At 35.5% G+C, this 22,372-nt stretch overlaps 1 protein-coding gene across 7 annotated transcripts in view; it reads right to left on the bottom strand.

Moving 5' to 3' along the window:
* The window catches only part of PTPDC1 (protein tyrosine phosphatase domain containing 1), a 91,208-nt gene that overhangs the window by 61,286 nt on the left and 7,550 nt on the right, over window positions 1-22,372 (bottom strand). For 2 of the 7 annotated variants that reach the window (XM_074198354.1, XM_074198351.1), the window contains exons 2-3: window positions 18,205-18,407; window positions 11,352-11,505 (exon numbers count right to left, since the gene is read on the bottom strand). The exons of 3 other annotated variants lie outside the window; for them this stretch is intronic. Coding sequence is in view for 1 of the 4 variants with exons in the window: in XM_074198351.1 (XP_074054452.1) it covers window positions 11,352-11,355 (4 nt within the window). In the remaining 3 variants the exon portion in view is untranslated. The remainder of the gene's footprint in view (window positions 1-11,351; window positions 11,506-18,204; window positions 18,408-22,372) is intronic. 2 more of the 7 variants (XM_074198355.1, XM_074198352.1) reach the window with 1 other exon arrangement.

The raw sequence follows: 22,372 nt of genomic DNA, 5'->3' as shown, positions 1-22,372 counted from the left end.
AATAAGGGAGGGGCGGCTAGGTGGCGTAGTGGATAGAGCACCGGCCTTGGAGTCAGGAGTCCCTGAGTTCAAATCCAGCCTCAGACACTTAATAATTACCTAGCTGTGTGGCCTTGGGCAAGCCACTTAACCCCATTGCCTTGCAAAACCTAAAAAAAAAAAAAAAAAAAAAAAGAAAATAATAGGGGAAAAAATTTGTAACAACACAACCAAGGTTAACCAGTCTTTAACTGAACAAGACAGACAATCCAGCAGTTTCATTCTGCTCCTCCTGAGAAGATGTTGGAGAGTGAAAATACTTGAGGTGGATGAACTTCCACATAATCTCTCCAGATGAGAAAACTGACATCAGAAATTAAGTAACCTACCCAAGTTTAACATGGTGAATAAAGAGCCACATCAGGAATTGTCCCTGATTTAAATCTGATTTTCTTTTTACAATGCAGTTATTATCGGTCTTATACCTTTGGTTGGCAGATCACTCATCCACATTTTAAACTCAAATTACAGAACTGGAGAACTAATCTATACATGAAGGTGTCCCCACCAGCACATACTTGACACATCGTTATCCAGACTTTACTTAAAGATCTTCAGGGAAGAGAAAACCCACTCCCTCTGGACCCAGTCAATCCACTTTTGTGTATATCTAATTCTCTTCTGACCTAGTTTCTTCCATCTTTTCAGTATTTCATTCAATAGGATCATACGAAAACAAAGGTCACCACTAAAACCATTAAGGCATATGATATCCAGAAATGAACTATCATTCCTGAAATATGCAGTGCTAAATAGGGGGTTAGGTGGATGTTTCTATGATACCAAATATAAAGAATCTTAAAATTAAAGGTACTTGTAATCCCTTCAGCAGTATAGAAACAAGAGAGTTTAATAACATGAGTTATCAAGAATAACCAATTATAATAGGAAACCAGATGGTAAGCAGGCTGATGTGAACTAATTGTCATCCCCTATTCTGACCTACTACTCCCTCAACCCCAGGCTCCACCCCAAGGGAGGACTTACTTCATGCTATTTGCTGCAGACATAGAAATTACTAGGAGTTTTTTGGGGGGAAGGGGTTGTTTTTATTTGGGGGGTGGGTTGAGGGGGTCTGCTATACTGCCAGGGACTAGACAAATATTTTCCTTAATAACAACATTAACAGCAGGTAAATGAGCTTCTCTTAGATTTTGCAGTATTTCTCAGTACAGAAAAAGATCAACTCACTAGATTAGTGCTAGATTTGCTTTGCTTTGTTTTGTTTTGTTTTTACAAGGTAAGGGGGTTAAGTAACTTGCCCAAGGTCACACAGTTAAGTAAGTATTAAGTGTCTGAGGTCACATTTGAACTCAGATCCTCCTGACACCAGAGCCAGTGCATTATCCACTGTGTCACCTAGCTGCCCTTAGATTTGTTTTTTAAAAAAAAAAGTCCCTAAAAACAAGTACCATTTTTTTTGTTACAATTCCACTCTAGGAAGTTATGACAACTAAATAATACTCAAAATGGTATGCTGACATAAGTGACATAAGTGTAGCACACAGCTAATCAAATCAAAGTCTTAGGGTCAAGGTATAGCAAATTGTTTTAAAGAGCATTTATAGGTAAGAAGATGAGGAAGGCAAGAAGGAAGGAATCATGGAATCTCAATAAACTAGAAAGAACTTTGGAGATTTTCTATTTGGGCTGACAAAGAAAACAAGATTAATTGTTCAAGAACCCAGGGTTTTGCAAATGTTGGAGTTTACTGCCCTCCTCTTCCTTAGTAGTGACTGAAGGAGGTTCAAAAAACATCATCCCTAGCTTTTAAGAAAAATAACTGAGAAGTCTAAGAATTTATCTCTTTATCAGATTGTTTGCTGTCTTGGGGAGGGGGAGGAGAGAAAATTTTATAAAAATTAATGTTGAAAACAATCTCTACATTTAATTTGAAAAAATTAATTTAAAAATAAGAAAAAATAATTATCTCTGGAGATGCAGAAGGAGCTCATTTCCTTTTGGCAGAATAGTTACCACTGCTTAAAAATAGAAGTTTTTTATTGTAACCAGCATTTTTTAAAATGTATTATTATTGATTTGTGAAAACTTGCAAATTTTGCTAGTGAAAGAAAATGTAAGAAATTAGAAAGTATCCAATCTTCTAAAAGAAAATTTAAAAGAATATCTTAAGAAATCTTAATCTTGAAAATACACATACAATATAAGCTGATAATACATTTTGTTAGGCAATTTTCAGCCCACAATAAAAATATATTGTAATGACATTTTAAATATTAACCAAATATCCTAAATATCAATATTCCAAAAAGTTACATTATTTTAACAAGAGATTTAGAAAAGGAATACACATTTATAATGAGTATATTTTGCAAAAATTACATTTCTAGCTTAGCACACCAAACTGACCTTTTATCTTTAGTCTTTTCTAGTCCCTTTTTCAGTAGTTCACAGCAAAAGGAAAAATAAAAAGAAATATTTATCTACATCACAGTAATGCCAGTAAAGAAGTGCAATCATAAAAGAGGGATACATTTTTGTTCCTTTCTTTCTTTTATGCTAGAATAGTAACCATCTCATTGGAGGGAGAATGACTACAACGGAATCAAACAACACAGAGTGAGGTACTCAACTGGAACAAAAGGATACAGAATTCAACAGAAAAGAAGGTGTGGTTTAAGGTGGTAAACAGGTGTGGTTTAAGGTGTCTCAACAATAAATCATACACCAGGGTAGGCATCAGCTCAGCATTAAATTTCTCACTATTTTCACCAATGACTATCATTTTAAATATGAATTCCAGCTAATATTATGGCATAATATTTAGATCACTGCCCAAATGATTTTGCTGAAATAAAAATATGAAAAACTAATTTGAACTGGTGAGCTGGTCAAGTGAAAATACTAACTCTCCCATCAATCTAACACTGAATAATGTAAGCAGAGTTCATTTTTTCTAAATTAAATTATATTTAAAAGACTGAATTTGTTATTTTGATGTATATTTGTAACAATTTAAGTCCAATAAACACTCTCAGATAAAGAGTGTTAATTGGCCTTTGAGGTCCCTTCCAAATGTAAATCTATGTTCTGAACTATTGTAATACACATAGTAATTAGAATAAAATTGTACTATTCATTTTTATAATTTAATTTTGAAAGCAATCCATTTCAGTTTACTGTACCTTATCTGTTTACCCAGGAAAAATTAAAAAAAGACAGCCATTGGCTTTATATGAAAAGGTAGCTTTACAGTAATGAACTGAGAACTAATTTCTTTCATCTTTAACCCAGTAATTATGAGTTCTGCCAGATTACTGATACAAGTTTAACCCAATTTTTCCTGTACCATAGACATTTCCCATAAGGTTAGATGGATTATTATCACATGAAAAGGTTTTTTTTAAATATCTGGTTCAAATTAAAGAGATTCTGAGAAATTGATCCAAGAGTTTGTCAGAGAATATTCATTTCTCTCAAATTTTCACCTCATTTTTCCCTCATGAATTTAGCTAGTTTTTGCTTTAAATATGTTGAAAAAGAAATATATCAAAAAAGAAATATGTCTAGCCAAAAGCTAAAATAAAATGTCTTTCTAAATTGGAGCTTTAAAAATGTTTTCTATAGTGATATAATTTACAAAAAATTCACTCCAGTTAGGAGGAATCTTTACCACAGATGCTACAGTGGTGTTTTAAAGCTATTAACATATTGAAAACAAAATCAGTCAAAACCAAATTATTACATAAATGCAAAAAAAGTTATCCAATACCCTGCAAAGCCTTGACTTCTGGGTCACCAACCCAGAAGATTGGAGGACTAGATCCTTTCTCTAATCTTTAGGACTTCTCAAACCCCTCCAAAATAGGAATTATATGCAAGAGATAAAACATTCAGTTGTCTCCTCAATTTAAGGGACCAAGAACCCCAAGATGGCAGCAAATCTCCTTAACTGACCCATATTTACCTACAAACAACCATAAAATTGCACTCCAAATCAAATCCTGGAATAACAGAACTAGCAAAAAAACAGGGTGAAATAATCTTTTAGCCCAAGAAACTTGGGCTAAACTTGGAAGATCATTTATAAAGGACTGTCTTACTCAGGTAAAAGGGAAGCACAGTCCAGGACAGGAAACATTCCAGAAAGCCAGCAGCAAAGTCCATCTCAGCAAAGCCCCAGGGTGGTAGAGCAGACAAGATCCACTACAAGTGCCTCAGGATAATGGGAGAACCTAGAATCTACAGCTCAGAAACTACCACATGCCCCAGAGAAATATCTCAGCACACACACTAGACACCACCACTATGACCCTAGCTCAGCACCAGGTAAGCTGCCAGCACCTAGGGCCTCCAACAGCGCCAGGTGCCCCTCACCCCACCCCCTCAGTATAGAAGACTTCTCAGGGTATTTAATAACTTTCTTGCATTTATATAATCATTTTGTTTTGACTGATTGTTTTCAATATATTAATTGCTTTATTAAAGTCAAACCACCTCAGGAAAGAGATCATAAATTAAAAACTGCAAAGAACATTATAGACGCATTTCAGAAATACCAGGTCAAAGAAAAAGGTACTTCAAGCGGCCAGAAGGAAGTAATTCAAATATTGGGAAGTCATAATCCGAATCACACGCGATTTAACAGCTGTAACCTTAAAGGATGAGAGGTCATAGAACATAATATTCCAGAAGGCAAAGGAACTAGTACTAAAATCAAGAATCACCTACCCGGTGAAATTAAACATAATACTCCAAGGGGAAAAATGATCATTCAATGAAATAGAAAGATTTTAGTCTTTCATAAGAAGACGACCAAAACTGAACCAAAAAACTGATCAAGACCCAAAAGAAGACTAAAAATGTGAAAAGTGGAAAAGAAAACATAAGGGATTCAATGGAGTTGAACTATTTATGTCCCTAAAGGGGAAGATGACACTTATAATTCTTAAAAAGTGTACCACTAATAGTGTAGCTAAAAAGAATATATAAATCAGAGGGTACAGGTTGTTACCCATAATTTTCTTAGGCTAAAGGTGAAATAACAGAGTTAGTTTTATCAATGAAGTTTCATTGTCTAGGATCTTACCAAAAATCCATGGGTGGATGAATAATCAATATTTATAGAGTTTAAACAAAGAAACATAAAATTTTGGTGGCCAACCAATCAGGCTACACATTTGTACATAAAGGTATCATTATTTTACGATTCTCTAGCCCATCCATAAGGTCTGTTTCATGTCAGAATTGTCAAAGATTCAATTAGCACCAGGACTACTGTCTCCTGTTCTGACTTGATATTTTATGTTGTATTAGATATGACAGACATACAAAACATTGGAATTTCTCCCTTTCCAAAATGTTACAAGTTTAAGAATTTATTCAGGTTCTTATCTAGATAACTAGAGCAGTTTCTTGCCTTCTCAGATTGGTCTCGAATCTGATTGTTTATACAGCTTGAAAGTAAAACTTGCAGATGCAATTAAAGGGAACTAAGGTGTTTCACACAGCCAGAGTCTGCCTTCAGATTTATAACAGTAGAGAGAGAGAGAGAAGAACTTGTGGAGGGCAGAGGCCAACATTCCAAACTTCAACTAGGAACCAAAAGAACAACTTTTTATCAAAAATATTAATTCCATATGAAAGAATATCAGATTTAGATAAGTATAAAGTGAACTGGAGGGAATTACATAAACATAATTAAAAGAAGAGAAAGAGGTGTACACTAGGTGCAGAAGGAAGGGAGAGGCAGAATGGAGCAAATTATTTAACACGAAGAGGCAGGAAAAACAATTATAGTAGAGGGAAAGATGGGAGGGTGGCAAAGGACATCATCCGGACCTTACTCCCATCAGTATTGGCTCACAGGGAAATTGGTTGAATATAGAAATCTATCTTACTCTTCAGGAAACTCTCTACAGGAAAGGAGAGAGGGGACAAACAGGAGGAAAAATGGGATGGAGGGAAATACAAAGTTAGTAATCATAACCATTAATGTGAATGGGATTAAATTCTCCCCTAAAATGGAAGTGGATAGCAGATTGGATCAAAAAGCGGAATCCTACAATATGCAGAAATACACATGAAGCAGAGAGATCCACAAAGAGTAAAGATAAGGGGGCTGGAGCAGAATCTATTATGCATAAGAAATTAAAAAAAAAAGCAAGAGTAGCAATACTAATCTCAGATAAAGCAAAAGTAAAACTAGATCCAAAAGAAAGAAGGAAACTACATCTTGCTAAAAGGTACCATAGACAATGAAATAATATAAATATTATATATATATATATATATATATATATATATATATGTATATATGCGCCAAGTAGTACAGCATCCAAATTCTCAAAGAATTAAGTGACATACAGGTTCATGACAAACAAGAGATAGAGAGAGAATTACAAAATGTAAAATAAGTAATTTTTATTACATAAAAGTAAAAAGGTTTTGCTTAAATAAAATCAATGCAACTAAGATTAGAGGGAAAGCAGAAAGCTGGGAAACAATCTTTTCAGCAGGCGCCTCTGAAAAAGGCCTCATTTCTCATATATATATATATATATATATATATATATATATATATATATATATATAATGGTCACATTTATAAGAATACGAGTCATTCTCTAATTGATAAATGGTGAAAGAATATGAATAGTTTTCAGATGAGGAAATCAAACTCTCTATAGGCATATAAGGAAGTACTCTAAATTACTTTTGATTAGAAAAATCCAAATGGAGTGGCTAAGTGGCGTGGATAGAGCACGGGCCCTGGAGTCAGGAGTACCTGAGTTCAAATCTGGCCTCAGGCACTTAATAATCACCTCGCTGTGTGGCCTTGGACAAACCACATAACCCCATTTGTCTTGCAAAAGAAAGAAAAAAATAAAAATGTAAATAAAAATAATTCCTGAGGTATCTCAAACTATCAGATTGGTTAAAATACAAAGAGAGAAAATGATAAATGCTGGAGGTTATGTGGGAAAATTGGGACGCTAATGCACTATTGGTGGAGTTGTGAACTGATTCAACCATTCTGAAGAGCAGTTTGGAACTATGCCCAAAGAACAACTAAACTGTTGTTCTAGCAATACCACTACATCCCAAAGATTATAAATACTGGAAAACGACCCACTTGTACAAAAACATTCATAGCAGACCTTTCCATGATGACAAAATATTGGAAATTGAGGGAATGTCCATCAATTGGGGAATGACTGCACAAGCTGTAGTATTTGAATGTAAGAGACTACTATTGTACAGTAAGAAATGATAAACAGGTAGATTTCAGAAAAACCTAGAAAGATTTGTACAACTTGATGCAAAGTAAAAATGAGTAGAATCAGGAAAACATTGTACACACATTCAGTAACAGTGTGTGATGATCAACAATGAATGACTCAGCATTTCTCAGCAATATAGTGAGCCAAGACAAATACAAAGGACTCATAAAGGAAAATACTATCCACATCTAGATAAAGAACTGATGGACTGAATGCAGATTGAAACAATCTTCTTTCACTTACTTTATTTTTTCTTTTTTTTTCCATCTTTCACAACTGTGACTAATATAGAAATGTTTTACATGATAATATATGCATAATCTACATCTACCTGATTATACTAAATGGTTATCTACATTTTAGGAAGAAGGAAAGGGAGGAAAAGAGGGAGGAAAATTTGGATCTTGAAATCTTGTAAAAATAAATGCTAAAAATTGTCTTGACATGTAATTGAGAACAAAAAAATAAGAAAATAAAATAAAAAAGAATCCAAGAACCATAATGAGGTAAAAACCAGATAAAGAGCAGAAAAGACTAATCCCCTTACCTCATATTTTCTCATCATACCTACTCCAATGGCTGCCCTGCTCTGAAAGGTCTGCACAAGTCAACTCAGTGGGTTAGTAACAGAACACAACTCTGTTGCCACCTCCTCTCTATATGAGGGGAAACCAAAAGGCAAAAGCTTTCTTAGGCTAGAACTGCAGCTAGGCTAATCTGCAGTTCTCAACTGGAGAACTGAGGAACAGTAGCATAATCAATAATCACTATACAAATACAAAGAAATATAGAAAAATTATATGAACTGGTGCATAATGAAGTAAGCAGAACTACAAAGCAAAATGACAAATATGAAAATGGAAAAAAAGGGAAACTAGCCACTGTGTAATTATGATCAAATTTAATCTTAAAAATGAATCAACACTGCATCTCTTACCCGTTTTTTTTGTACAAGTAAAGAATTGTGGATGGGGAAGTCCCACATACTGGCACACTTCTTTAATAGGTTGATTAGTTTTGTAAAACTACTTTCTGCCCTTCTATTTTTATTTGTCATTTTTACTATAAAACCTCAACCTAAGCAATTGACATCATCCCAATTATTTAGATCTGACTTTTTTTGCATGCAAAGTGCTCTATAATTACATTCATATAGTTTCTGGGTATGTCTTAGGAGGTAGATTGCCAAGTATTTAATATCTACAGTTACTTTATTATTTTTTAGATTTTGCAAGGCAATGGGGTTAAGTGGCTTGCCCAAGGCCACACAGCTAGGTAATTATTAAGTGTTTGAGGCTGGATTTGAACTCAGGTACTCCTGATTCCTATCCACTACACCACCTAGATACCCCAGAAGATCTTCTTGAATTCTTCATAGAATTTCTCTACTTTTCATTCTCTTCAAGTAGCAGCTACCTTCAAAGTGGTCTGTTTGCTTCAAGAGTGCTGAAAAGCCCAACAATCACAAATCCTATAAAATGATGAAACCAAAGCCATTGCTTCAGATCCCAAGGGAATCATCCTGTAAGTAGATGATGGGTAATCTCAGATGTAAGGTGCTAAAGGTACCAGAATTAAGGGCACCTGCAAAGACCTCTTACAAAAGATGGGATTTCAGCACAAAGCAATCAAGAGAGAATGTTAAGGAAAAGGCATCAAGTCAAGAGATGAATATCTTGTGACCAGAATAGCAAGGAGGCCTTGTGCAGTTGGTATGGTAGCAGAAGACTGGAAAGGTTGAAATTTCAACAGAGGAAGTAATATTTGATTCTGGAGGAATAGGGAGCTAATCTGACTCAATGAACCAGAGGAACGATATGGTCAGACACGAGTTTCAAGAAAAAAATCACTTGGGCAACTTGGGGAATAATGGATAAATCCTCAAATTTCTCTGATACATGAGTAGTCTTAAATTTCATTTTCTTTTTCCTGTATAGGACTGAATATACACATAACAGAAAATGAATAATGTTCATTTAAAAAAAGGCCACAGAACTTTCAGAGTTAGAATGTTTATTAGAAGACACTTTTGCAGACAAGTGAACACTGGTGGTACCACAGACCTAGTTCCCACATTTTCTAGCTCCAATGCAAGGTTCTTTCTACTTTATTATGCAATCAAAAAGTGAATCAAAAATTTAAAAACAGAACAAACCACACAATCACTTCAGCCTGTGTCCAAAATAAGAGAGCAATTGTTTTTAATCACATTTTACATACTAATCTAACCCTTCTCCCAGACATACTTTCTCTTCCCTAGCACTGTCTGGAAGTATCCCTAAACTATATTAATAAAATAAGTGAATTTACAAATTAAAACACTGAGAAAATCTGAAGACTTGAATAAAGTGAATATATTTATAACTAAATAGAGAACATTAAACTTTATCTACATTTAGAAAGACTGTTTCTATTATTCTATGAATGGTGAGACCACCCCCATATCTTAAAGGTCAAGTCTGATAATCAGGCCAAAACAATGAAGTGACTTTATAGAGAAAATGATTCAATGGCAGGCACATTCCTACTTCTATTTATTCAAAAAGAACAAATGCAAACTAAATGAACCTTTTAAGAAAGACTCTAAAATATAAATTGGATTAAAGTTAAATTTTGACATTTCGAACAAAAACTGTTAAGGGGAAAGGCTACATGATTTTTATTAAAGGGAATCAATTCTTGATAATTTATTAGCAACTAATCCAATGACCATTCCTTTCTGAATCTCATCTAAAAATATAAGAATAAGACAATGAAACTAATAAAATCCAGATTTATAATATTTTCTCATAATATGTAATATAAATGGTACACATGTTTTTACTCTTATAATATTTATATCATAATATATCATATCATATCATGTCATATTCTATTCTATTATATTATATATTAATATTTACTCCTATAACATATGATTCTTATTTTGCAGATAAGGAAAATGAGACTTAAGAGAGGATAACTAATAGTTACACAAACAGTAAAAGTTGAAGCAAATGCTCCCGAGTCCTCCAAGTTTCCTGGTATGGGTAATCTCTATGCTATTCCAGAATATCCTACTATGCCGTAATTTGCTTCTTTTGATTTATTCATTCTTTCTCCTTTCTCCTTTTTATTCCTACAATAATCTGTTGATTATGTCACTCTTCTGCTCAAATTCCTTCAGTCTTGCCCAGCATCTACCAAATAAAATACAAATTATTGATTCTGGCACTCAGAGCTCTCTATAATATGATTTCAAACTTCTAACCTTGTCTCTTATACTTCCCTTTCACAGTCTTTTGCTCTTGCTAAAGTGGACTATTCTCAGGCTTCCTTTCTCAACCAACTTTCTATCTACTTCCATGGTTACTCAAGCAATAAATACCAGCCAATTTGAGGGGAGCATAGAAGGGTGGGAAACCATCGAATATCTCCCACAGAAGGTGCAACCTGAATTAAGCCTAATAGGAAAATAAGAAATTCTGGGAGACAGAGTTAAAGACAGAATTCAGTATCTTTGATTCTTCCTCATACCTTTTAACTTCTGGAACTATAAAGAAAAAGGCTTAGATATAAAGACAAGGGCATAAATAGGGCTAAAGATGCAGAAGTGCAGGGCATGATGGAAGTTGAAAAGAATTCACTTACTCCAGATAATCAGGAAAGTTTAGGGGACTTTCCTTGGACAGAGATGGTCAGGAAGGTGTTAGTTCTAATTAAGGGGTCCTATTATGTGTAGTCAGGTAAAGCTATTTATGTATTCAAAAATGTGCTGACTAACCTCCTGGCAGATTGTCCAGAATAGCCTTAGTCTCCATCTTTTTCTCTGTCTCCTGAGTCATGCTATCTCACCCAGACTGGAAACGCATGGACCACTCATCAAAGCCCGAACCCATGACTGACTGGCATGAAAGCTACTTATGCTGGATTTTAGGTAGCTACATTATTGGCTATAGCCACTGCAGTCCAAAGCTCCAGAAAGCAAGCAATTCATCAGTTGTGCAGTGGCAAGTGTCACAGGAAAGCCATGAAGACACACATACACACACACACACACACACACACACACACTCCAGAATTACTCACTCATTCACGTCTCTCTCTCCACTCTGGATGCAAAAGTAGCAGGGATGCACTGACAGATTATCCAAAACAAAAATAAGTAGTGTTCCCACCAAGATACAAGTTGTCAGAGTATTTCCATTCCCACTGCCTGGAATCTGTGAAAGGGAGATCATTCCTGTTTGTACATATAAAGAAGATAATTATTTTATTACTTGATTATCCCATGTAATTTTAAAAATATACATTTTGACCTAATTAAAAGCTTTGCTATTCTATTTTTATTTGTTGCCTATATGAAAACCTGGGTTTTCATCAATACCCAGTGAATTAACTTTATTAACACGGAAGGGCAACTTCTTTACAATTTAAGAGCTGATTTGGAGAGTTGGAAAGAAGTCTCAGAAGCCAGTCATTCTAATACAACAACAAAGGAAATGGAACCACAATGGATATGTCTAGTTTTACAAAGTTGGTTAGGCAAAAAGAGATTAAATGACTTGCTCAGAGGCATAGAACCAGTAAGTATCAGAGGTAGAACTTGAACACAGTTTTTCCTGACTCCAAAGTTGGTTTGCTATCAACTATATCATGTTGCTTCTTATGACACACACACAAATACATGAAGATATAAGTGCATTTATGCATGTTTATACATGTATACACACATATACATAAACAGATTTAAATAGGCAAGTAGCAATTATTGAATAAACAGTGCTATTACTATTAATGATCATTACTTTTTAAACATATCTTTATAACTTTTAAAGATATTTTTGACATTATAAAATTTCGAAGGTAAAATTCTAGAAGATCCATGACCTGGGGCACCTGTGAGTTAGAAATTATCAAAGAGAACATAAGAAAGTATACAAAGTGGCTAATTTGAATCAGGAAAGGAATTCTGGGAGTCCTCAGGTTCCTAGAGTGTCATTATTTCTGCTCTACAAATGAACAGAGATCTAGAGGCATCCCTTCATAACACACACAAGAACTCAGTAGGAAAACAAGAGAATTTTCAAAAGAGGCAGGGAACAGTCTGCTTCTGCCAACAGCCAGTCAGGAATAAGCAAACAGGGCATAGCGAGGTGCCAGAGATGTTGCCACCTAGCTGCCCCATTTTCCCTATATTCTTAAAAAAAAATCCAACCTTGTTTCAGAATAATTGTGTTTGTTTATACCTATAACGGTTCAAGAATAAGAATCAAGAGTGTTCCTAGTGGAAAGACATAGTGGCAAATATTTCAGCCTGAAAAAGTCCTTCTAGCATCATGCCTTTCTCCTTAGTATTCTGGGGACATAGGTAAAAATGGGTGGCTCCTGCTCTCAGGGAGATTGCATTCTCTCAGAGCAGACATCTACATATTAGACATTTATGCATATACACACTCATATATGAATATGTAAAATAAATATAAAATGGATTCAAGGCAGATTTGGGAGAGACCAAGAAAGATCAGATAGTACTTGAGTCTTAAAAGAAAGGAAGAAATACATTCCAGGCATAGGGGACTGATAGTTATAATGGGAAAGTATGGAGAGAGGAGATGGAGGGCTGCAAAATGAAGGTAGAGAAAATCACCCAATCTTTCTGACAGGGTCTACTAAAATTTATGTTACATAATCTTAACTGGGATTTTACTGCTGTTGGATAATCTTACTAAAATACTTCCCTAATAGACTCACTATAGCTCTCTCAGTGGCTATAGTCAGTCTGGTTCCCTTTAACTCACCTCTCTGAGACCATTTTAGAGAAAACATTTAAATGCCATTCATTGAGAGCTCCCTCTTCTCTATGTCCTATCACTCAGATGCCTTATGTTCCTTCCTCCTCTTTCCCTCTAGTTTTATAAGGGAAAGTGGCTTTACTTCTTAACAAGGCTAAACCCCTACTTGGTCAAGTGAGCTTTTCTTAGTCATCCATACTCTGACTTCTTTTCAATCTCTCTCTCCCTCCCTCCCTCCTCACTCCTAGCTAAATTCCTACTGAAAGCAAATTATCTTGAAAATCTCTTACTTGATCCTTCCATCCCTGCTAATTATCTTCTTATATTTCTCTTGCTCTTTGTAGCTAAACTCCTTAAAAAAAACCATTTACAATAGGTACCTTCATTTTTTTCTCCTTAACTTTTTTTTTTATAACCCCTTACAATCTGGCTTCCAATCTTACCATTCCATTGAAATTGCTCTCTCCAAAGTTACTAATGGTCTTTTCTCACACCTCATTCTCCTGGACCTCTCTACAGTCTTTGACACTGCTAGTCACTCTCCTCTTTGATCCTTTTCCCCTAGGTTTTTAGGATACCACTTTCTTCTGGCCTTCCTACCTATCTGACTATTCCTCTCCTTTTCTGGCTCCTCTTCCAGATCACCCGCTCTAAACATAGGTGTTTCCCTTAGGGTTCTGTACTGAGCTCTCTTCTCTTCTTATACTACTTCACTTGGTAATTTCATCAGGTCCCATGGATTTAATGACTAGTTCTATGCTAAGAATTTTTAAATCTATAAATCATTCTCCAATCTCTCTGGTAATATACAATTCTTAAACTCCAAATCAGATCTCAGAATAAATTTCTAATAGGTATCAAACTCAATATATCCAAAATGGAACTCATCATCTTTCCACCAAACTCTTTCACCCTCTTTTCCTATCACTGAAGAGGGCATCCTTTCAGTACCTCAGGTTTGCAAACCGGGGCCATCCCAGACTCCTCACTTTTTCAGGCTTCCATCCCTACCATATCTAAGAACTGTTCATTTCCTCTTTGTATCATCTTTTTTTTTAAAGTTTTTTTTGCAAGGCAATGGGGTTTTGTAGCTTGCCCAAGGCCACACAGCTAGGTAATTATTCAGTGTCTGAGGCTGGATTTGAACTCAGGTACTCCTGACTCCAGGGCTGGTGGTCTATCCACTGCACCATCTAGCCACCCCTGTATCATCACTTGATTAGGTTCCCTTTTGTCTTCTCACTGTCTCTTCCCTGGTACAGGCCCTCATTACCTCACACATGGACTATTGCATAGTCTGCTGATGGGTTTGCCCGACTCAAGCCTCGCCCCATGGCAGTCCCTCGTCCATTCAGTCACCAAAACAATTTTCCCCAAAGAACACATTTTATTATATCACTTCTCTCCCCCACCCAATAAACTTCAGAGGTTCCCTATCAACTCCAGGATCAAATATAAAATGCTCTGCTTAGTATTCAAAGTCTATATAACCTAGCCCCACCTCCTCATCCCCCCTCTCCCTTCCTTCCCAGTCTTCTTCCACCTTACTCTCTACCACACTCTTCTAATCAGTGACACCCATCTGCACTGGGCTGTTCAAAAAAAAACCCAAAATGCTCCATCTTTCAGCTCCAGGCATTTTCTCTGGCTGTCACCCAGGGAATGTTCTCCCCGCTCCTGATTTCATTTAAGTTCCAACTAATGTTCCACATCCTTTAAAAAGCCTTCCCTGATCCCTTTTAATTCCCTCTTTTCACCGTTTCCCTATTGATCCTGTAGAAAGTTTTTTTGTATATATAATTTTTGCATGCTATCTTCATTAGAGACAATCTTTTGTCTCACCGTGCATACCCCCAGAATTTGACACAGTGTCAGGCACACAATAGGTACTTGATTTATCAAATAATAGCAATAAAGTCAATCTGGCTAGGTTGGATAATAAGAGGTTGATTGGGGCCAGGATGAGATGGGCTTTTTAATATTTAACACAGAGGTCACAATAGGGAACCTGAAGCTTTCTGAGCACAACTCAGAACTCTGCTTAAGCACAATGTGGAAGATGGCATGGGGGGGGTGGATTAGGGCACTGATGAGGAGGTTCCTGGCCCAGTCTGGTCTGGAGGTGAAGAGCACAAGGGAGGAGGTGGTTATGATATCATCCAGGACAAGGACAATCTCTGAGGATCGAACACATGAGGGGAGGCAGAGTGCAGAGTCAAAGATGGAAGGGTACACCTCAATGGGGTAGGGGCTCCAGAGGGAAAATATCACAAATTCAATCTTGGACTTGCTGAATTTGAGGCATGTCTGAGATATCTAGTTTGAAATGCCCACCAGAAAATTGGTGACACAGGCCTGGAGTTCAGAAGAGATGTAGGAGTCAGACACAGATTCAAATTAATCCTAAGGGTGTAGCCTGGAAATCACCAAGTGAAAAAATGTAGAGTAAGAGAAATGAGAAGCCTAGAACAGAAGAGAAATTCCAGATATACCCCCAGTCATAAGGAGTCAGAAAAGCATCCAGAGAAGGAATGGTCAAACAGGCAGTTAGAATAAGGAGAGGGCAGTGTCAAGAAAACCTCGAGAAGAGAGAGTATTTAGGAAGATGGTGGTCAACAAATGTTAACTGCTGAAGAAAAGTCAAGCATGAGAAAGTAGAAAAGATTATAAGATTTGACAATTAAAAATATCTCTGTTAACTTTTGGGATAGTAGTTTCAGTTGAGTGATGAGGTTGGAAGTCAGATTGAAAAAGGGTTCAGAAGTAAAAAAAAGCAAGTAGAAGAAATGTTGGGGAAGCTTTTTTCTAGGAATTTGGTTGATCAAGGAGTAGAAATATATAGGATAAAAACTCTAAAAACATTGAAACAAAAAGAAACCTTTCTTTTATGAATCATCCTCACAAGTAGCTACTCATTGAGTAGCATTTCTGTTCCTCCATTCCTTCTCCACAAAATGTTCTCTGGTATCATTTTCTGAAACCAAATTGAATGGAATGAATTTATATGATTCAGGTATACATCTATCATTGAAAAATCAGTCTGTTTTTATGAATAACAAGAATAAAATTAAGAATGTTAATACTTCGATTATAATTGGAATTAATTTTTTTCTACCCTGGAAACTTAATTATCACTACTTTAAAAATATATTAATAATGATAATAATAATAATATGTAAACATTATAACAGGATCAGTACAAATTAAATTCTTAAAATGTAATAAAACCATGTCTATTATATGAAATATGTACTGTTTGTCCTTATATTTTTCCTAATAAAATCCCCATTTGTATTAAGACCATCAGAACACAATAGGAAACATGAGCTCCATTCATAGTGATTCACTGGCTTGTACAAAGGAACACAGATCTCAGTTATATAGCAGGTCAGGCTGTTCTGGAGAACCAATAGTTGTCACACAAAGTTTCTTTTTTCCCCAACCAGCAGGGACAAAGAAATTCTAAGGAAGATGATATTTTTAAATGGGCTTCACCAGAGACCACTTCAAAATCATGAGGGGAAATAAAAAGGTACGAAGAAGAAAAATCCCATTCCCACCTAGAAGTCTTCTCTCTGGTCATGCTCTGCCTGAAATGACATCATAAATCTCAGTTCCTAATAAAACCTCTTCCAATTAGTTCTGACTATATGATTTCCATAGATGTCTAATAAATGCTTATGACCTCCTCTTCTTCCTCCTAGATACCCCAAATACAGATGATAAAAAAATTAAGATGTTTGACTTTAGGATTCAAGCTCCCAGTGTTGGGTTAGTCAACTTCAAGAATATCCTTCAGGCTCTCAGCTTTTGAGGTAGAATGTCTGGCTAATATTTAGTTTAGCTCTTCCATTCCCCCCCCCCCCCAGCAACGTGCAGGTTGGTACTTTAAAAATTATGAGTTAGATTTGCATTTGTTTTATTTTCAAAGATGAGTTTCATTGCCACAAAATCAGAGATGAAGCTGGAGTCCAGAGCCCTGGTTCTGTTATGATTCCACTCTAACGGAGTGGATAGAGTTCTGGACCTAAGTCTTAATCCTGCCTGTGGGACCCTGCAAAAGTAAGATACCCTCTCTATGCCTCAGTTTCCTCATTTGTAAAAAATAAAAATAATAACAGTACCGGGCTCACAAAGCTTTTATAAGGGGCAAATGAACTAACAAACAAATGCAAAGTGCTTTGTAAAACATTAAAGCACTAAATTATTATTGTTAATAATAATAATAATTATTATTATTATTATATATTATTAAAGGAATCTGATTTGCTGCACTGGAATAGTAATTTGATTAAAAAAACAAACCTCTACTAAGAATGGCAAATTTTTTTAATGTCTAGACTTGGATTTTATTGGTACAAGGAATTCTCTGTTAAAAAAACAGTAACAACTGTCAATCAATGCAGAACAGCAACTGCTCCCCCCAATTTATAATCTTTAAGAGTTGTTTCCTTTATCTGCAGGCTAAATATATCATTTAGAATCCAGTGAGTTTTGGTTCATATAATAAGGATCATTAGATATTGTTGAAAAACATATTCCTGGAAGAGAAGATGAAATGTAGCCATTCAAACAAAAGATCAAGGGGATGAAGAATTATATATTGCCCAGATAATGACATCCATTTATATGGACAGCCTCTGTCTCTTTTCCACCAGTATTTATATCGGTACATATAAATTGTACAGTTGGAAAATGAGTCAGGTCCAGAGTTAAAAAGGAAGAAAAGAGCCTACAAAGGGCCATCTTTTTAATACCACTATTCTACTTGTGTTGCTATATAGTATGGGGTATAGTGTCCTGTCCCTTTATGGCATTTTTCATAAGGAGAAGTTTAGAGCAAAAAGTTCAGGAGGAAATAATCAGTTTTATGTAAGGGAAAAGATTTAAACCAATTTTTAAAGGATGTGAGATATTGATACTACATTGATTAACATTTTGATACTTAAAATGAGTAAGAAATAAATCTTAGTTTAATAAAAACTATTTTTAAAGTATATGACTATATATATATATATATATATAGGATAGATAGAAATAGATTTCAAGCGAGTTTTTTGAGTAGCTTTGTATAGAAAATGAATTGTGGTATATATACATATATATGTGTATGTGTATATATATATATGTATATATACTAAAATTACCTTTAAATAATGTAAGTCAATGCCTTGTAGCTAGGTGGTGCAGCAGATAGAGAGTTGGACTTGGAATCAGGAAGACTCATCTTCACAAGGATGAATTTGGCCTTGGACAAGTTGGTTGGGTGACTTTGAGCACGTCACTTCACTCAGTTCACCTCATCTGTATAACGAGCTGGAGAAGGAAATGGGAAACCACTCCAGTATCTCTGCCAAGAAAATCCAAAATGGCATCATGAAGAGCCAGACACAACTCACTAACAACAATGCCTTGTGTATATATGTGAACAATTTAAAGAAGATTTAAAAACAACTTTTATGTATAATAAAAACTGGAAAAATACAAGAGAAAAAAGTTCAATAATACAAAATTAGATGGAGGACCACATTTAGATTTTAGACTTTAGACTTTCAAGGCTTCATTGGTCTTAGTTCATTTATATATAACTTTTATAATTAAAGAGTAAAATTAAAAATTATAATTAAAATATTTGGAGATAGGTATGATTTAAAAAGTACTATCACTGAATGAGTTATCACTTTCTATGCAAAATATGAGTTACTGCAACTAGGAAGTTCTGATTTAGGCCATGGCAAGGTAAAAGGAAATAAGAGGTGGCTCAGGCAAGTAAAGACTGAAGAAACATCAGCTTTGTCAGAGCTATTTAAAAGGACCAGGGAAAGAGCAGTCAGCTGACAGAAAGCTTCAACTATGTGAGTACTGATTCGTTAGAGAGAGGTTTGCCTTCACTGCACAAGGGGCTCAGTTGAAGATAATCTCTTCAGCATGTCCTAGAATTTAAGAGAAGTGAGGTCATAATTTTCTTTGCTTCCCCACTCTAGTTTGAAAAGGAAAAGCACAAAGGGAGAGCTACTGCTCTGGCTTTGGTGTATGAAAAGCTGGGCCAACTGATACATCTTGGCCAGAGCCCACTTGAGTTGTCTGCTGTGAAAATGTTCTGACTAGACAATGTAACACGGATGACAGTGAATACTCGCTGAACAGTCAGTGGCTTGCAAGGGAATTGCTATTCCACTTGAGAGGCAACATTTTCTAAAGGCCAAGAGTGATTGTAAATTGGAAAAATCTGGAAATGCTACAGTGTAAGGTAGAAAAGAGAATTTGCTCAGCAGGAGAGTAATGAGGTCCCAAACACAAGCAGTAAGCAGAGATGCAGTTTTATGTAATGTGGCATAGAAATTCCTAACTGGGTCAAGGACATCAACAACTGAATCTAGAGATGTTAGTTATCCAGAGAATATGGATTTTCTTTGCTCAAGTTCTTTACTATATGAATCCAAAGACAAGTGCTTCTGCAAAGGAAGCATCATCAACCTTTTATCAACACTCTTCCCTTAGGAGTAATTTCAAATTCTCTGTCAAGAAAGTTTCCTATTGACTTAAGGAAAAAAAGTAACTTAGGAAACACAAAAATCAGAATAGAAATCCCTAGAAGATACTAGCAGAAAACAAAACTATTCTATAGTATTGTGGACATTTATACTTTTAAAAATTCAAATAGAGTAGTGACTAAAATGCTTCCATTGCTATTTTTGCTAGGTCTGGATTTGTAGCATTAGCCAGATGATTTGTTATTCAGCATAGAATACCATCCTCTGTGTTTTGAGAAGTCTCATCATTTGCATCACATAAAAAAGAGGTTCTCTAAATGAGCTCATTGTACACCAGGGAGTACACATTCCCCAATCATGGAGTAAAGAAAACTTTCCCAATGGCCTTTCTCTCATACTTTCTATTCCCATAAGGCATATGCCCAAAGGAAAGAAATTGCCCAACATTTCTATGCAGACCTCGGAAAAATATATCCAAAGTACAGTTAACATTTATTCCTGGAGAATGATTTTAAGGGAGATGAGGAAGAAGGGAACACACATTTATTAAGTGCTTACTGTATACCAGGAATGGTACTGTGCATTTTCCAAATAATATCTGATTTGATCCTCACAACAACCTAGGGAGGTAAATGCTATTATTACCCTCATTTTACAAGGAGAAAACTGAGACAGTGACTTACTTGCCCAGGGTCACACTGCTAGTAGGTGTGAGGACTCTAGGCCCTCCAAGTCTCTATTTAAGGCATTGTTAAAAATGTTAATTCAATGCCTAAAGGGCAATAAAAATGTGCATACTCTTTGATCCAGCAATACCACTACTGGCCTATACCCTGAAGGTATAAAGGTTAAAAGGTTAAAAACATCACTTATACAAAAATATTCATAGCAGCCCCATCTGTGGTATTGAAGAATTGGAAATCAAGAGAATGTCCATCTTTTGGGGAATGGCTGAACAAATTGTGGTGTATGTACCTTAAGGTACACTATTGTTTTATTAGAAACCAGGAGGGATGGGAATTCAGAGAAGCCTGAAAAGACTTGCATGAACTGATGCTAAGTGAGATGAGCAGAACCAGAAGAACGTTGTACACCAGAACAGCAACATGGGGGTGATAATCAACCTAAATGAACTTCTTCATTTCATCACTGCAATCATCAGGGACAATTTTAGGGTATCTGTGATGGAGAATACCATCTGTATCCAAAGAAGGAACTGTGGAGTTTAAACAAAGACCAAAGAATCAAAAAAATAAGGTTGTCTTATGTGCTATGTAATTTTGCTGTCTCTTACATTTTATTTTTTCCTAAAAGATGATTTTTTCCACTCAACACATTCAATTTTGATCAATGTATAGCATGGAAACAATGTAAAGACTGTCAGACTGCCTTGGAGGGGGAGGGAAAAAAGATTGGGGGGGAATTGTAAAATTCAAAACATTACAAAAAATGATAGGTAGAAACTACATTGTATATAAATGGAAAACAAATAAAATATTTATATTAAAAATGTTAATTCAGAACCAAGTCCAAATTTCTGCAATAATCCCCTAAAAATTCACCTCCAGAGCAAGCTTTTCAGTCTGATCATTGTATTTTTATCAGATGCTTCAAAATGTTTATTTCTGATAGTAAATGTTTAATAAACACATAGTCAATGTTTAACAAACACTTTATGGAATTGAACTGAGGAGGGAAAAGTCATAAGATTAAGTTATAACTCCATTTATGAGACCAAATATAATTTAAAGGGCTGATAATCATAATTTGATTTATAAAGGCAAAATATTCTGAAACAAGTTAGGTATTTATGAATTCAATATGTTATTATGTTTGCATATTTTAGAACATAAGCTCCATGGGGGCATAGACAGACTACATCTGTCTCTGTGACCCCAACACCTAACAAAATGCCTTGTCTAAGGTAAGGGCTTTGTAGCATTTTAAAAAAATTCCAATCTTTTTTTTTTAAATACTGAAACAAAAATGGAATCTGTAGCCTGGATTACTCTTGCACAAGTTCTTACAGACTGCAATGACACCTATGGTGACAATGAAACTGTCAGAAAAATCTTAAAAATAAAACAATGACCTAATAGTCAAACTTCTTAATAAAACAGTAAAGAAATTACAGAGTAGTATGGGGATCATGGGCAAAACTGCTACAGCACTGTAGCAATTTTCTTTTGACTAGTGTAAGTTTTTAAGATCAATCCTTTAATTTTAAATCAGTTCATTCATTCATCCATTCATCCATTCATTTATAGAACAAGTGTCCTGTGAAGAGAACTGTGTCTAACATTGGAGAAGATATGAGTTCATACAAGACATTAAGTCTCTTATCTGGCTAATATAGAATAAGACAAAACCACAGAAAACAAGAACACACTACTGCATAATAGGGATATCAAGAAATTGTTAAAGTAGCATGTAAGGTTAGTCAGTTAGTCAACAAGTATTTATTGTTACAGTTATTGTTTCAGTCATGTCCCATTAGGAGTTTTCTTGGCAAAGATACTGGGGTGGCTTGCCATATTCTACTTCAGTATATTTTAGAGATGAAGAAACTGAGGCAAAGAATGGTTAAGTGACTTGCCCAGGGTCAGGAAGCTAGTAACAGTGCCAACTAGCTATTACGTTTATTAATCAGTATCTTTCAGGCGCTGGGCTAAGCATTGCTGATACAAGGAAGGACAGAAATACATTTTCCACCCTCTGGGACTTTCTCATAGGAGAAAAGAGTATGTAAGGAGACAGAAACACAGGAGCTAGGAAAGGCCTCCTGAAGGTTAGATTCCTGTAAACCAGAGGGCAGGGTTAG

Source organism: Macrotis lagotis, chromosome 8, assembly GCF_037893015.1.
Source record: "Macrotis lagotis isolate mMagLag1 chromosome 8, bilby.v1.9.chrom.fasta, whole genome shotgun sequence".
In the NCBI taxonomy this organism is placed as follows: Eukaryota; Metazoa; Chordata; class Mammalia; order Peramelemorphia; family Peramelidae; genus Macrotis; species Macrotis lagotis.
The sequence above is the reverse complement of the archived record's forward strand: the minus strand, read 5'-3'. Positions and strand labels throughout refer to the sequence as shown.